Here is a 14,128-nt window from a genome sequence, read left to right on the forward strand (position 1 = left end):
AGTGCTATGGACAAAAGGAAAAGGCCTAAAAAGAAAGTGTAGTGATATTTTGTTTATGTTTTAATCAATAAAGCTTGCCTAGAGATAAGAGTGCAGAGCTAAGCCACTAGAGGCCAGGCAATGTTGGTGCACACCTTTAATCCCAGGACTCGGGGAGACAGAGGCAGAGGGATCTCTGCTAGTTCAAGGCCACCCTGGGCTACACAAGATCCTTCCAGTCTAAAAAAGAAAACAGAGCCAGGCGGTGGTCGCTCACACCTGTAATCCCACTACTTGAAAGTCACACACACCTTTAATCCCAGCACTAGGGCAGTAGAGACAGAAAGGGATATAGCTAGGCAGAGAGAGGAATATAAAGTGGGAGGCCAGGAGAATGGATGTAGTCAGAAGACGCTGTCTGGGGACAGAGGTAAAAGTAAAATGAAAGTTTTTATGAATGTCTCAGATGGTGCCCTGTGTTAATAATTGGTCTAAATGTGAATGGTCTAAATATAACCATTAAAATAGAATACATTTGAAAACTGCCACTACTGTTGTAAAGAAAAGAGAGTCACTTTAGGAGCTGGTGAGATGGCTCAGTAGACAAAGACCCTGAGTTGGATCCCCAAGGCCCCCATGGTGAAGTCACTTTAGGAGCTGGTGAGATGGCTCAGTAGACAAAGACCCTGAGTTGGATCCCCAAGGCTTACATGGTGGAGTCACTTTAGGAGCTGGTGAGATGGCTCAGTAGACAAAGACCCTGAGTTGGATCCCCAAGGCCCCCATGGTGAAGTCACTTTAGGAGCTGGTGAGATGGCTCAGAAGACAAAGACCCTGAGTTGGATCCCCAAGGCCTACACGGTGGAGTCACTTTAGGAGCTGGTGAGATGGCTCAGTAGACAAAGACCCTGAGTTGGATCCCCAAGGCCTACATGGTGGAGTCACTTTAGGAGCTGGTGAGATGGCTCAGTAGACAAAGACCCTGAGTTGGATCCCCAAGGCCTACATGGTGGAGTCACTTTAGGAGCTGGTGAGATGGCTCAGTAGACAAAGACCCTGAGTTGGATCCCCAAGGCCTACACGGTGGAGTCACTTTAGGAGCTGGTGAGATGGCTCAGTAGACAAAGACCCTGAGTTGGATCCCCAAGGCCTACATGGTGGAGTCACTTTAGGAGCTGGTGAGATGGCTCAGTAGACAAAGACCCTGAGTTGGATCCCCAAGGCCTACATGGTGGAGTCACTTTAGGAGCTGGTGAGATGGCTCAGTAGACAAAGACCCTGAGTTGGATCCCCAAGGCCTACACGGTGGAAGGAGAGAATCAACTCTCACAAGTTGTCCTCTGATCCCGATTGACACACTGTGTATATATAATATACACACTGGCACACATACAATAAATGAATCTAATTTGAAAAAAAATACTATGGGTGTAAACAGGTAAAAATACGGCGCTTTCTCTTACTCTGAAGTTAAAAAAAAAAATTAAAGCTGAGATTCACCAAAGACAGTAGCTCGGGGGAAATGTATAGCATTAAATGTATGTATCAAATGATAAAAGAGGTCCATATGAAAATCTTCTGAAGAATCAGGAAACATAAGAAAAGCAATTTCATCCCAAATGAAAACTAAAGATGTAATAAAAATTCAGTAAAAGTCCATAAAATTGAAATAAATTAGAATTATTCTTAAACCCAAGGGGTGTAATTATATATCACACCAAAAAAACTACTCCTTTGGAAAGATCAGTAAAGTTATCTTTATCTTTTTAAATTATATCTATAGTCAGGTTAACAAGGAAAAAAACAAACAAATACCAAGACGCAAGCTATGAATTCCTCAGACATTGAAAGGGCAGCAGAGACGATAGAGCAGCCATCCCTGTATCTGCAGATTGGTTGACGGCAGCTACAAAACTGGCCAAATATATTTAAAAACAGAAACTACCAAAATTTACACTCTGAGAGTGGTATCACCTGAACAGGCTTGTAGTAAAGAAACTGAACCAGTAATTTATACCACCCCACTCCCAAAAGAGACAGCCGTCTGTCGGCATCACTATTGGTTTTGACTAAACTTCATCGGAGAAGCGATGCTTTCTTAGAACTGTTGCAGGACCAGAAGTAGCCTTGACTGAGTCCCTGTTAGAGGACAATTAGCTCCATACACTTTTTGTTTTGATTCTTCTATTTTCCTTTGCAATTATGTATATGTGTGTCTGTCTCAATGTGTGTCTCCTGCAAGGAAGCACAGTGCCTGTGGAAGACTTAAGGGGATGTCTGGTCTTCTGGAGCTGGAGTCAGAGGCAATTGGAAGCCCCAGGATGGGTGTTGGGGACCTAACCCATTAAGAACTCTTAACCACTGGGCCAACTCTCCAGTCCCTCTTCCCATGTGTGTTTGTAAGGTAAGATAATTTCAATCCATTTCTAATCACTATGTAGCCACCATAGGTTAAATAAGAGATAAAGGCATAAAGGCTGCACCCAATCCCCACCTGCTTCCATTAGTCATTGGTCTTCATCACCTTTCGCTTCCTCCATGAACTGACCTAAGCCACACAGGAGGACTCAGAGCTCAAATGTCCCCAACTCAACTGAGAAAAACTTGGCAACAGAAGGAATTAGGTTTTCTCTTTCTCTTAATGATCATTTTTGGACAACGTTATCTTTTAGAATGATAATTAGGGAGAGATGAGAGGTCAGAGTCCTGAAGAACAGGCCACTCCTACAGGACCTCCCAGAAGTCCACACAGTATAAGCCCAGTTATGTGACAGGAACAAGGAATGAAGTGAGGTGAGTTGAGGTGGGTATAGGACTCTCCAATAGCTAGCCAATAGCAGTGACAACTGCTTGTACTCCCCACCCCAATTTTTTTAGATTTTCAAGACAGGGTTTCTCTGTAGCTTTGGAGCCTGTCCTAGAACTAGCTCTTGTAGACCAGGCTGGTCTCGAACTCACAGAGATCCGCTTGCCTCTGCGTCCTGTGTGCTGGGATTAAAGGCGTGTGCCACTGCCTCCTGGCTTGTCCCAGTTCTTAATCTCCTTGTGATCTCATTGTCTCAAGTTCCCATGGACCCATGGACCCAGCCTGGGAGGCCCTAGTAACACATACAAACATCCATCTTAGCAGAGACACAGGACAAGGAGAAGGGAAAGGACTTACCTGCTACTGGATCCATTGTCCCCTCCTGCCATCCCCTACACAGCCCTGAAGGTGCCTTGAGCCAAGGAGTGTACCACCTCTGAGCCTCTGGGATGTTCAGAGAGAACTCTTTCCAGGTCCTTCAAAGAGGAGAAGAAAGAAAGTGAAACCCGCTCAGCTGTGACATACTTGGCTTCATTCACACTTGGTTTGGTCCCCTTGTGTGTGGCGGGTTTCCTCCCCCACTCTGCCCTTCCCCCTCCCTCTGCACTTCCCCATCCTGCCTCTGGCCAGAGGGGAGGAGCAAAGACAACCCAAGTTTCTAGAAAACTGGGATCCCTGGGTCACTCCAAGGAAAGGTGGGAGAGTCTGTCAGCTCAGGGCTCAGAGCTGTCTGAGGAGAGGTGGCTGTGGAAAATGGGAAGGAAATGGAGTATTCTGGGAAGCAGGAAGGTCCCTCAGCATTCCTGCCCAGGGCAAGGAAGAAGCGGGATGTGACCTGCTCTGCTGGAAAAGGTACTGAGCCTTGTGGCAAACATAGATAAGAATAATGGGTTAATATAAACTACAAGAACTAATAAGAAGCCTTAGTTAAGGTCATGCTCAACCTCCTTAGCAATCAGGGAAATGCAAATCAAGACAACTTTGAGATATCATCTTACACCTGTCAGAATGGCTAAAATCAAAAACACCAATGATAGCCTTTGCTGGAGAGGTTGTGGAGAAAGGGGTACCCTCATCCACTGCTGGTGGGAATGCAAACTTGTGCAACCACTTTGGAAAGCAGTGTGGCAGTTTCTCAGGAAATCGGGATCAACCTACCCCTGGACCCAGCAATGCCACTCTTGGGAATATACCCAAGAGATGCCCTTTCATATGACAAGGGCATTTGTTCAACTATGTTCATAGCAGCATTATTTGTAATAGCCAGAACCTGGAAACAACCTAGATGCCCTTCAATGGAAGAATGGATGAAGAAAGTGTGGAATGAATATATACACATTAGAGTACTACTCAGCAGTAAAAGACAATGACTTCTCGAATTTTGCATGCAAATGGATGGAAATAGAAAACACTATCCTGAGTGAGGTAACCCAGACCCAAAAAGATGAACATGAGATGTACTCACTCATAATTGGTTTCTAGCCATAAATAAAGGTCAGTGAGTCTATAATTTGGTATCCTAAAGAAGCTAAATAAGGTGAACCCAAAGAAAAACATATAGCTATCCTCCTGGTTATGGAAAGTAGACAAGATTGCCGGGCAAAAAATTGGGATCTTGGGGGTGGGGTGGGAGGGGGTTAAGGGGAGATGGGGAGAGAAAAGTGAGAAACGGAGGATGGGGGAACTTGGGGAAAAAGGAGGATTGGGATAAAGGAAGGTTGGATAGGGGAGCAGGGAAGCACATATCTTAATTAAGGGAGCCATCTTAGGGTTGGCAAGAGACTTGGACCTAGAGGGGCTCTCAGGTGCCCAGGGCGATGTCCCCAGTTAGTTCCTGGGGCAGCTGAGGATAGGGAACCTGAAATGACCCTATCCTATAGCAATATTGATGAATATCTTGCTTATCACCATAGAACCTCATCTGGCGATGGATGGAGATAGAGACAGAGACCCACACTGGAGCACCGGACTGAGCTCCCAATGTCCCAATGAGGAGCAGAAGGAGGGAGAACATGAGCAAAGAAGTCAGGACCACAAGGGGTGCACCCACCCACGGAGACAGTGGGGCTGATCTATTGGAGCTCACCAAGGCCAGCTGGACTGGGACTGAAAAAGCATGGGATAAAACTGGACTCTCTTAATATGGCGGACAATGAGGGCTGCTGAGAAGCCAAGGACAATGGCACTGGGTTTTGGTCCTACTTCATGTTCTGGCTTTTTGGGAGCCTAGCCAGTTTGGATGTTCACCTTCCTAGACCAGGATGGAGAGGGGAGGACTTTGGACTTTCCACGGGGCAGGGAACCCTGACTGCTCTTCATACTGGAGAGGGAGGGGGAGAGAAGTGGGGGAGGGGGAGAGGAGTGGGAGCAGGGGGAGGGAAATGGAAGGCTGGGAGTAGGCGGAAATTTTTTTTCAATAAAAAAAATAAAAAAGGAAAAAAAAAGAAGACTCCCAGGCTCTCTATAGAATATGAGCTGCCTACAGCATTGGATGCATCCAGGGAAACATTGTAACAGGAATGGTAAACAGCTTGCTTTTAGTCCCTGGAGTGATCTGTGCAGAAGCTGGTCACCCTTATGTCAGCAATTCAGAGAACACACAGTGTTGGGAGGTGGAACAAGAATTCTACTGCACATGCGCCAGAAAAGCAGCATTGCTCAACCAGCAGAGTTGTTTCTAAACTCTGTCTGTGAGCAGGACCAGGCCAAGGACCCTCCCTCTAGGCTTTGACCCAGTGGCAGGCAGCCAATCCCTTGGGAACACAGTCTTCTTTTGCTTTGAGACCTACTCTAGAAATGCAAGATTATTTGAAACTTGGTGTTTTGGTTTATTTTTTTGTGAAAACTATTGGATTTCTTTGGGTCAGGATATTACTTTGTAACTATTTCTAAATTCACATTGCCTGACTCTGCCCTAGAAAAATCTTATATGGAATACAAGCAAGTGTGCCTCATAATATTTGAACACTGAACAGTGTTCTCCAAGTAAATCATTGTCAGGGATTGCTGTTTCTTAATGGTGCAAGTACACGCCCTCCTGGGGGAGCAGATTTAACTCAGTCACACTTTCTCCTTTGTCAGCAGAGCTCAGATTCTCAGCGGCTGGATTGTCTCAGGCTGAGCTTCTCCCATGACTCCTGCAGGTTTCCCAGCCTCCCTTCCTCTGTGTGTGTGTCTGCTGCTGGCCTCTGGCTTTGCCCAGGCAGGCAGGCTGCTGGTGGTGCCCATGGACGGGAGCCACTGGCTCACCCTGCGGTCGGTTGTGGAGAAGCTCATCCACAATGGACATGAGGTAGTGGTAGTTGTGCCAGAGGTAAGTTGGCAACTGGGAAAATCCCTGAATTTTACTGTGAAGACGTACTCAACTTCTCACACTCTGGAGGATCTAAACCAGAAGTTCAAGTATTTTTCTGATACGCAATGGAAAACTCCAGAAGAAAGTATGCTTTCTTTAATGACAGGCTCAGCCAAAGGTTTTTTTGAATTAATATTTTCAAACTGTAGGAGTTTGTTTAACGACAAGAAGTTAGTGGAGTACTTGAAGCAAAGTTCTTTTGATGCTGTGTTTCTGGATCCTTTCGATGTGTGCGGCTTGACTGTTGCCAAGTACTTGTCGCTCCCGTCAGTGCTTATTGCAAAAGTTATATTTTGCCACTATCTTGAAGAGGGCGCTCAGAGCCCCAGACCCCTCTCTTACGTTCCCAGAATTTTCTCGAAATACACAGACACCATGACTTTTATGGAGAGAGTATGGAACCACATCACCTATATGGAGGAGCGTGCATTTTGCCACCATTTTTTCAAAACTGCTACAGATACTGCCTCTGAAGTTCTCCAGACCCCAGTGACTATGGAAGACCTCTTCAGCCAAGTGTCCATTTGGTTGTTACGCAGTGACTTTGTGCTGGATTTCCCTGCACCTATGATGCCCAACATAGTCTACATTGGTGGGATCAACTGCCACCAGGGAAAACCACTTCCCAAGGTATGCTACCTCTCCTTCAGCACATGAAGAGAGCCTTTGGTTAGGCCAAGAAAAGATAAATTCTTTACTGAGCTGTGATTTATCGTTTACCTCACTACATATGGAATTTCTTCCTGGGTTAGAGATGTTTTATGCCTACTCACTAGTTAGGAAACAAATCTATATTGGTGCCCTATTGATATGGGTGTGTAAACCTGTGAAGATATCACATATACATCCAAAGCTACAATCTGAGTTTAACTATGTATGTGTGCCTTTCTCTGTGTGTGTGGCAAGGTCATGAAATTAGAAAGAAAAGGGACAAAGAAAAATTTTTCTTAGGAGAAACAAAACCAGTAAGTAATGATAGACATACCACATGAAGACAGAAAGGGGGATGTCCTGGGGTAGGAAAAGGACATACGGAGGGCAAGGCAGGGTAGTGGGAGACGAAATAAACAGAAAAGAAAACGTCTGAAAAATGCCAGAATACCACTGAATACTCTGTATGACAACTTTTAAAAAAAATGGTTTAAAAGACAAAAAACATTCAATGTACATTTTACTGATTTTTGGAGATGTTTTAAAAAATGCATCAAACATTGAAGCCGTCATCATTTTCTGTCGGCTGCACTCTATAGGAGCACACACGCACCTGCTCCGCATTTCAAGAATCATTGATACAATATGGAGGATGCAGAGAAGGTGCATTTCTCAGAGAAAATAAAATGTAAATGAGAGAAAAGAAAGCCACCATATAAAATGGGACAATACAAGCCAACAGAAAAGTAAGAGTGCCAAGGGAAGGGGCAAGAATCGGAAACTCACTTGTTAGCACTTTTGGGAGTCCCGCAGAGGTACTACATGGGAGCCAGGTGGTGGTGGCACATGCCTTAAATCCTAGCATTCAGGAGGCAGAGGCAGGTGGATCTCTGTTGGTTCGAGGCCAGTCAGGCCTACCAGAACTAGTTCCAGGACATCTAGGACTATTACACAGAGAAACCCTGTCCCGAGAAACCAAAATAAATAAATAAATAAGATAAAAAATTTAAAAGAAATAAATATACAAATGACTAGACAGGAAGCTCTGGTGTCTCTTCAGCCTGGTAGAGGTCCATGCAGGTTCTGTGCAGACTGCTTCAGCCTCGTCAGTTCATACGACCTTTGCTGAGTGATTTAGGAGGCCTTGTTCTTTAGAGGTCCTCCATTCCTTCTTTCTCCCCGACTCCTTCTGCCTCTCTTCCATGAGGTTCCCTGAGCTCTGACTGGAGGGACTGGATGGAGACATCTCACTGAGAGCTGTGTGTTCCAAGGTCTCTCTATGTAGTGTCGTGCTGTGGGTCTCTGATTTTGCTAACATTTGTTACATGAGGGAATCTTCTCTGACGATGGCTGACTAAGCTACTGACCCATGAGTACAGCAGAATACCATTATGAGTCATTTCATTGTTACTCTCCCCAACTAAGAACAGGAATACTTGGTTTTACCCTAACTGTCTGGACTTCTGAACACCTAAGCAGTGTGAGGTATGGGTTCCATCTCATGGACATGAGAAGTGAATTTTATGCTCTGGTAATGCTGAAGCAGCCCATACCTGGAGGTTCTGTTGAATTTGTCTGTTTTCACATTAACTGTCAAAAGAACCGTGTGTTTGGAACGCTTCTCAGAGAACACAGCTGTGTGTTATAAAGCTTGCCCTTGACTGGGGCACTGGATTTGGGCACCAGCAGCTTAAGTCTGATATGCAATTGTTCTTTAACCCTTATAACTCCTGGCAAGAGACACTGCCTTTATGGTCCTGGCTAAATAGAACTTCTTATAGGAAGTTAGTTCCCGCAGCTTTCTGCCTCTTCTAATAGGGCAAGGTGTCAGCCCTCTGTCTGAGCAAGAGATAGTCTTAATGGGAGAAAACAAAGGCGTAAGGGAGGGCAAACTAGACTGTGCCATTCCCGGCAGGATTGCACAGGTCTTGAAGGAGCAAAGATTCTGGAATGTAGGTAAGCTACGCGCTATCAGGAGGTAGAAGGATGCCCGTCCCCAGGAAAGAAGGGTCTGGGGAAGGAAGAAGAAAACTGTGATGTGGTCCTAGAAAAGAACAGCCTCAGAGCAACCAACTCCTGGATGCTCTGGGTCAAAATCCAGGACAGTGGCAGAAGAGCCTGGTCTTTAGATTGTCCCAGGAAGTGAGACCGACGTGACAATGCTCTGACATTCAGTGGACTGCAGGAGCCTGGCCTTCGGAGGGCTGGAAGAGGGCTGTGCCCCTGGGAAGACTGCACAGGGTATGGGATCCTGATACGTTCAGGAGAGAGCTTAGTAGAAGCCTCTCTGTGTCTACATGTAGGGAGGGTCAGGACATGGTTTGCCCAGGAATATTTGGGTTTTAGGAATAAAAGCACCGTGTTCCGTGCAGTCCTTCAGCTGTGTGTAACTTATTACATCATGCCATCATGTTGATGCTGTTCATGCTCTTTGGAAACATCTGCATCCATCTGAGAGACTCTTGATGGTTAGCTAGCTTATTAATTATGTACAGCGGGAGAGAACTGCCATGCCACTTAATGTCTGTTTTCTGCATAGGGCCACAGGTAGGCATGTGTGTATGGTCGTGTGTCATGTTCGTGGGTGCACGGCCATGTGCATGGGCACTCCTGTATGTGCCTCTCTTTCTCTGATGGGAAATCAGCACCTTATCTGGATTCTGCATCTCCAGGGAACCCCACAGATAACCCTGTAAGCAAGAAATCCTCCTGAATTGACAGGAGACAAGGAGACAGAGTTGCCGTGATGGTTTTTGTCTATTACATACATACCTTTACTGATTCTCATGAGAGGAAAGTATGTCTTTTAATCTAATATGTGCAGTTCCCATGGGATGTGAGAACAAAGAGATGAACTGGAAATTTCTCCTCTCGCTCTAGGAATTTGAAGCCTATGTCAACGCTTCTGGAGAGCATGGCATCGTGGTTTTCTCTCTGGGATCCATGGTCTCGGAGATTCCAGAGAAGAAAGCTATGGAAATCGCCGAGGCTTTGGGCAGAATTCCTCAGACGGTAAGATGGCTCTACAAGACTCCTTCATGTCTGCTTTTAGTCTCCAACTCTAGACCTCAGTGTCTAAATGCAGAAATCTGAGTTGTGGAACTCCTCTGCCATTCCACAAAGTTGTTATTATTATTATTATTACCATATTTTATTATTATTTCAATTTATTCAGGTATTCCTATGACATGGTCTGCTCACTCAGATTTCTCTTTTCTCTAGGAAACTCCCAAGTATTAGAGAGAGTGTTGTTAAAAAAATAAGCATGATACTGTTTTTTCACATCAATGAAGACTGTTTCTCCGAAAAGCTATTTTGTTTTGTTTGTTCCTGCTTGGATAGCTTTTGCATCCACTTGCCTTGTGAAGAAAGTTTCCCTTTGAAGTGCAGAAACATGAAGGAATACTGAGGGTGGCTTGATGGCTTCTCACACTCGAGTTGCCAAGCTTTAGCATCAAGAGCCAATGCTGCTCTTGAGCCCTGGGGACTGCCAATTCACCAAACCTCCCATCATGCAAAGCCTATCCGGCTTCTTCTTACTCATAGGACTGGCCTTTCTAGCTAGGCTAGCTGATCTTAAAAAAATCAAGTTGTGTTCTTTTTTTAAGCATGTGCTTTTTGTCCCTACTAGGTCCTGTGGCGCTACACCGGACCTAGACCATCGAACCTTGCGAAGAACACAATACTTGTAAAATGGCTACCCCAAAATGATTTGCTTGGTAGGTTGGGAGCATCTGCCATGTAGGTCAAACCAGAGTTACATTAAGGAAATGACAGGCTTTAATGTTCTAAATGATTGCTTAGCTTGATGGTGACTGAGACACATCACATACATCACCCCACCCCACCCACTCCCAGAGTTTTTACAATGGTCACGCGTAGATGATGGTCCTTATGGGCTTTTCAGAATTTAGACATTGTCAGGCTGAAGAACCTGGTGTCCCTCTCTATTGTGCTCCTCAGGTCATCCAAAGACTCGTGCGTTCATCACACACTCTGGTTCCAATGGTATTTATGAAGGGATATGCAACGGTGTGCCGATGGTGATGATGCCCTTGTTTGGCGACCAGCTTGACAATGCCAATAACATGGAAACTCGAGGGGCTGGGATCTCCCTGAATATTATCAAAATGACTGCTGATGATTTGGAAAATGCTCTAAAAGCAGTCATCAATGACAAGAGGTAAGTAAGAGGAGAAGAAAAACAAACAACATGCTTGTGTTTGTGTCTACAGCATTTGCAATCAACAAAATAGCACAACAACAAATACATAAAAAAATCTAGATTCATACACAAGATAAAGTGGGCATTATTCCTACTTGTAAAAGGAATTTATATTTTATCTTAGAATTTGTTACATTTTTTAGTTTCCCTAGATTTACAGTCTTCAATTAAAAATAATGTCACCATAATAGGCATCTCATCTCTAAGATCCTGTAAAGAGAAAAATATTCCATTAAAAGTCACATAGGGGTGGAGCTGGAAGCTCTCTTCATAGGCAAGGGCACTAGCTGTGCAAGCCTGAGGAATGAGTTCAAATCCCAGCACTAATGTGAAAAGCCAGGCCTCAGCATCGTGGAAGCGGGAGACAGGAGAACTGTTGGGCTTGCTGACCACTAGCCTAGCTCCAGATCCAATGAGAGACTTTGCCTCAAAGAAATGAAGTGGTTAGTGACAGAACAAAACATTGTCTTATGGCTTATGAGTGACTGTATAAACATGTGTGCCCATGCGTCCACACACACATGCATACACACATATACCGCATACACGTGCACACTGTGAGATCACTTTGTCTCTACTTAAACCTTAGTGTATTGCTTTCAAGGTTGCTGGAACTATTGTATTTAAAACCTATGGGAAGACCAACATGGTGACAGACACTTGTAATCTAAACACTTAGAGACAGAGACAGGAAGATTGTGATGAGTTCAAGAAGAGTTCAAGGCTATATAGCCAGTTCCAAGCTGGCTGAGGCTGTGTAGCAAGATTCTGTCTTAAGACAAAACCAACCAAGCAAACAATAGCAAAAACCCCAAGCAATAACAGAATACCCAGAATTTCACCATCTATGAAGGGTTAAAGTTTATTTAGCTCAGAGTCTGAGAAGTTGTGGGGAGTCTAGAGCGGGGCAGATGCATCTGGTAAGGGTCTCCTGCTACCTACCGTGTATCCTCCATGGTAGACACCTGGAGTTGCCAAGGGTGTGTACATGCCAGAGACGAAACATAAGCGGCACCCTTGCTTGATCACAGCCCGCTCTCACGGTGACAGACTCCAGCTCTGGAGCAAAGGCCATCCTCTCTCTCAATGACATCTCATTTCCTCAAGGTTCCACCACCTCTCTATACCTTTGCACTGGGGACCAAAATCCCTACACACGAGCCTGTGGGCAGCACATTCAAACCACACTACTCCTTTATCTGCAACTGATTCCTTTGTTGTTGTTGTTGTTGTTGTTGTTGTTGTTGTTCTTACTTCATTTTACCATAATGATGTTATAATTTCCTACAAAGAAATCACTAAAAGGTGAAAAATTGGAAACAAAGTTTAAATATTTATAAAATACCTTTTTTGTTGTTGTTTTTGCTTTCTTTCCTCCTTACCCCCTGTAGTGTTGAGGCAAGCAGGCCTGCTTTTCATCCCTCCCAGCTCCTGCATGGTTAGCTTAACACCCGAAATAACAACACACAAACTGCATTCATTTAAACACTGCCTGGCCCATTAGTTCCAGCCTCTTATTGGCTAATTCCCACATCTTGATTAACCCATTTCTAATAATCTGTGTAGCACCACGAGGTGGTGGCTTACTGGGAAAGATTCAGCATGTCTGACCTGGTGGCTGGCTCCATGGCGTCTGATCCAGAGAGGAGAGGCATGGCGATTGCCTCACTTCCCTCTTCCTCCCAGCATTCTGTTCTGTCTACTCCACCCACCTAAGGACTGGCCTATCAAATGACCAAGGCAGTTTCTTTATTAACCAATGAAATCAACACAAAACAGAAGACCCTCCCACATCAACCCTTTCCTCTCCTTCCTCCCCTTCTGCCTGAATTTCACCATCTATCCCTCCTCCTCCTTGTTAGAGATAGTGAATATCGATTAAGTGTGTGTTCGGGGTGTGCTCTTCTGGTTATAACAAGGTGTTCCAAGACTAACAACCACTTTGTGTTCAGTTACAAGGAGAACATCATGCGCCTCTCCAGACTCCACAAGGACCGTCCCATAGAGCCTCTGGACCTGGCTGTGTTCTGGGTGGAGTACGTGATGAGGAACAAGGGGGCGCCACACCTGCGTCCGGCTGCCCATGACCTCACCTGGTACCAGTACCACTCCTTGGATGTGATTGGCTTCCTCCTGGCCATCGTGTTGACCGTTGTCTTCATTGTCTTTAAATGTTGTTCCTATGGCTTCCGGAAATGCTTTGGGAAAAAGCAGGGAGTTAAGAAGTCACACAAATCCAAGACCCATTGAGAAGTGGGTAGGAAGTGAAGGGGAGGTATCAGTCCATTCTTCAATCAGTTTGATACTTGAAAACAGAATCAGTGTTAAATTTATTTTGTTTTTATTAGGGAAATAATCAGCCATACATCTCACACTCAGAACAATTTTTTTTTAAATAAAACCAATCTAATTGCTGACCATACCCATCAGGGAAGCTATGGACAACACTTGCCATCTGTTTCGGAAAGAATGGCTCTCTGTAGTCATTGACAGCCCCACAGTTGTCCCATTGTCCTGCCATGTCATCACTGCCCCCACACACACTTCAGCTCATAGATTCCTCACCTGGATCCTCGGACTGCTGTGGCCTCCTCCAGTGCTCGTCATTCCTTGTTGTGCTCATGTATTGTGGGCGACGTGGCCTTTGCAGCTCTGGGGGAGGGGACGATGCTTTGAGACTGTGTTGGAGATGATAATCATTGCTTGTGTGAAGCAGATCTGGAGCTGATGAGAGCAAAAGTTTATTCTTAGGCAAGTCCAACTTCTGTAGTGTTTCCCAAACTGAGAACTAACTAATAAATTCAGACAAATTGTGTTTATTATTTCTCCATTGGTGTTATATTTATTGTCAAACATCCTCTAATTGTAAAAGTGCTACATGATAGTGACACCGAATTTGGAAACCAAAGAGATTCACACATGTGTACATGCACACAAGCGAAGAACCACCTGTGGTTGCAGTGCTCTTTAATACACAGTTCCGCAGTTATTGCAGACAAACCACGGTTGCTGTGTTGGGTAGTCTTTGGATTGCATTCTGATGTTCCAAGACTGACAATAAAGTTTGTTTTGAATCAGAGGACAGAGCTAGCTACTAACTGACCAAAATTAA

General features: G+C 44.8%; 2 protein-coding genes across 4 annotated transcripts in view; one reads left to right on the top strand and one right to left on the bottom strand.

The window, feature by feature from the left end:
• Positions 1–3,323, bottom strand: part of LOC142837078 (nuclear body protein SP140-like protein) — a 62,866-nt gene extending 59,543 nt beyond the window's left edge. For 2 of the 3 annotated variants that reach the window (XM_075951956.1, XM_075951955.1), the window contains exon 1: positions 3,143–3,323. In XM_075951956.1, the coding sequence (XP_075808071.1) occupies positions 3,143–3,174 (32 nt within the window). In that variant the 5' untranslated portion in view covers positions 3,175–3,323. The remainder of the gene's footprint in view (positions 1–3,142) is intronic. The other variant, XM_075951957.1, reaches the window with a different exon arrangement.
• Positions 3,324–5,864: 2,541 nt separating this feature from the next.
• Positions 5,865–13,842, top strand: LOC142836968 (UDP-glucuronosyltransferase 1A7-like). Its single transcript, XM_075951723.1, has 5 exons — positions 5,865–6,770; positions 9,672–9,803; positions 10,423–10,510; positions 10,755–10,974; positions 12,969–13,842. Exons 1-5 carry the CDS (start codon positions 5,916–5,918, stop codon positions 13,264–13,266), a joined length of 1,593 nt encoding a protein of 530 aa, XP_075807838.1. The 5' UTR covers positions 5,865–5,915; the 3' UTR covers positions 13,267–13,842.
• Positions 13,843–14,128: the final 286 nt, after the last annotated feature.

This window comes from Microtus pennsylvanicus, chromosome 17 (assembly GCF_037038515.1).
Source record: "Microtus pennsylvanicus isolate mMicPen1 chromosome 17, mMicPen1.hap1, whole genome shotgun sequence".
In the NCBI taxonomy this organism is placed as follows: domain Eukaryota; kingdom Metazoa; phylum Chordata; class Mammalia; order Rodentia; family Cricetidae; genus Microtus; species Microtus pennsylvanicus.

Excerpts from the sequence above, each read along its gene's own strand:
- LOC142836968 (XM_075951723.1), top strand. The coding sequence starts at position 5,916 with ATGACTCCTGCAGGTTTCCCAGCCTCCCTTCCTCTGTGTGTGTGTCTG. Across the intron at positions 6,771-9,671 it reads AGGGAAAACCACTTCCCAAG|GAATTTGAAGCCTATGTCAA; the intron begins GTATGCTACCTC and ends CTCTCGCTCTAG. Across the intron at positions 10,975-12,968 it reads GCAGTCATCAATGACAAGAG|TTACAAGGAGAACATCATGC; the intron begins GTAAGTAAGAGG and ends CTTTGTGTTCAG.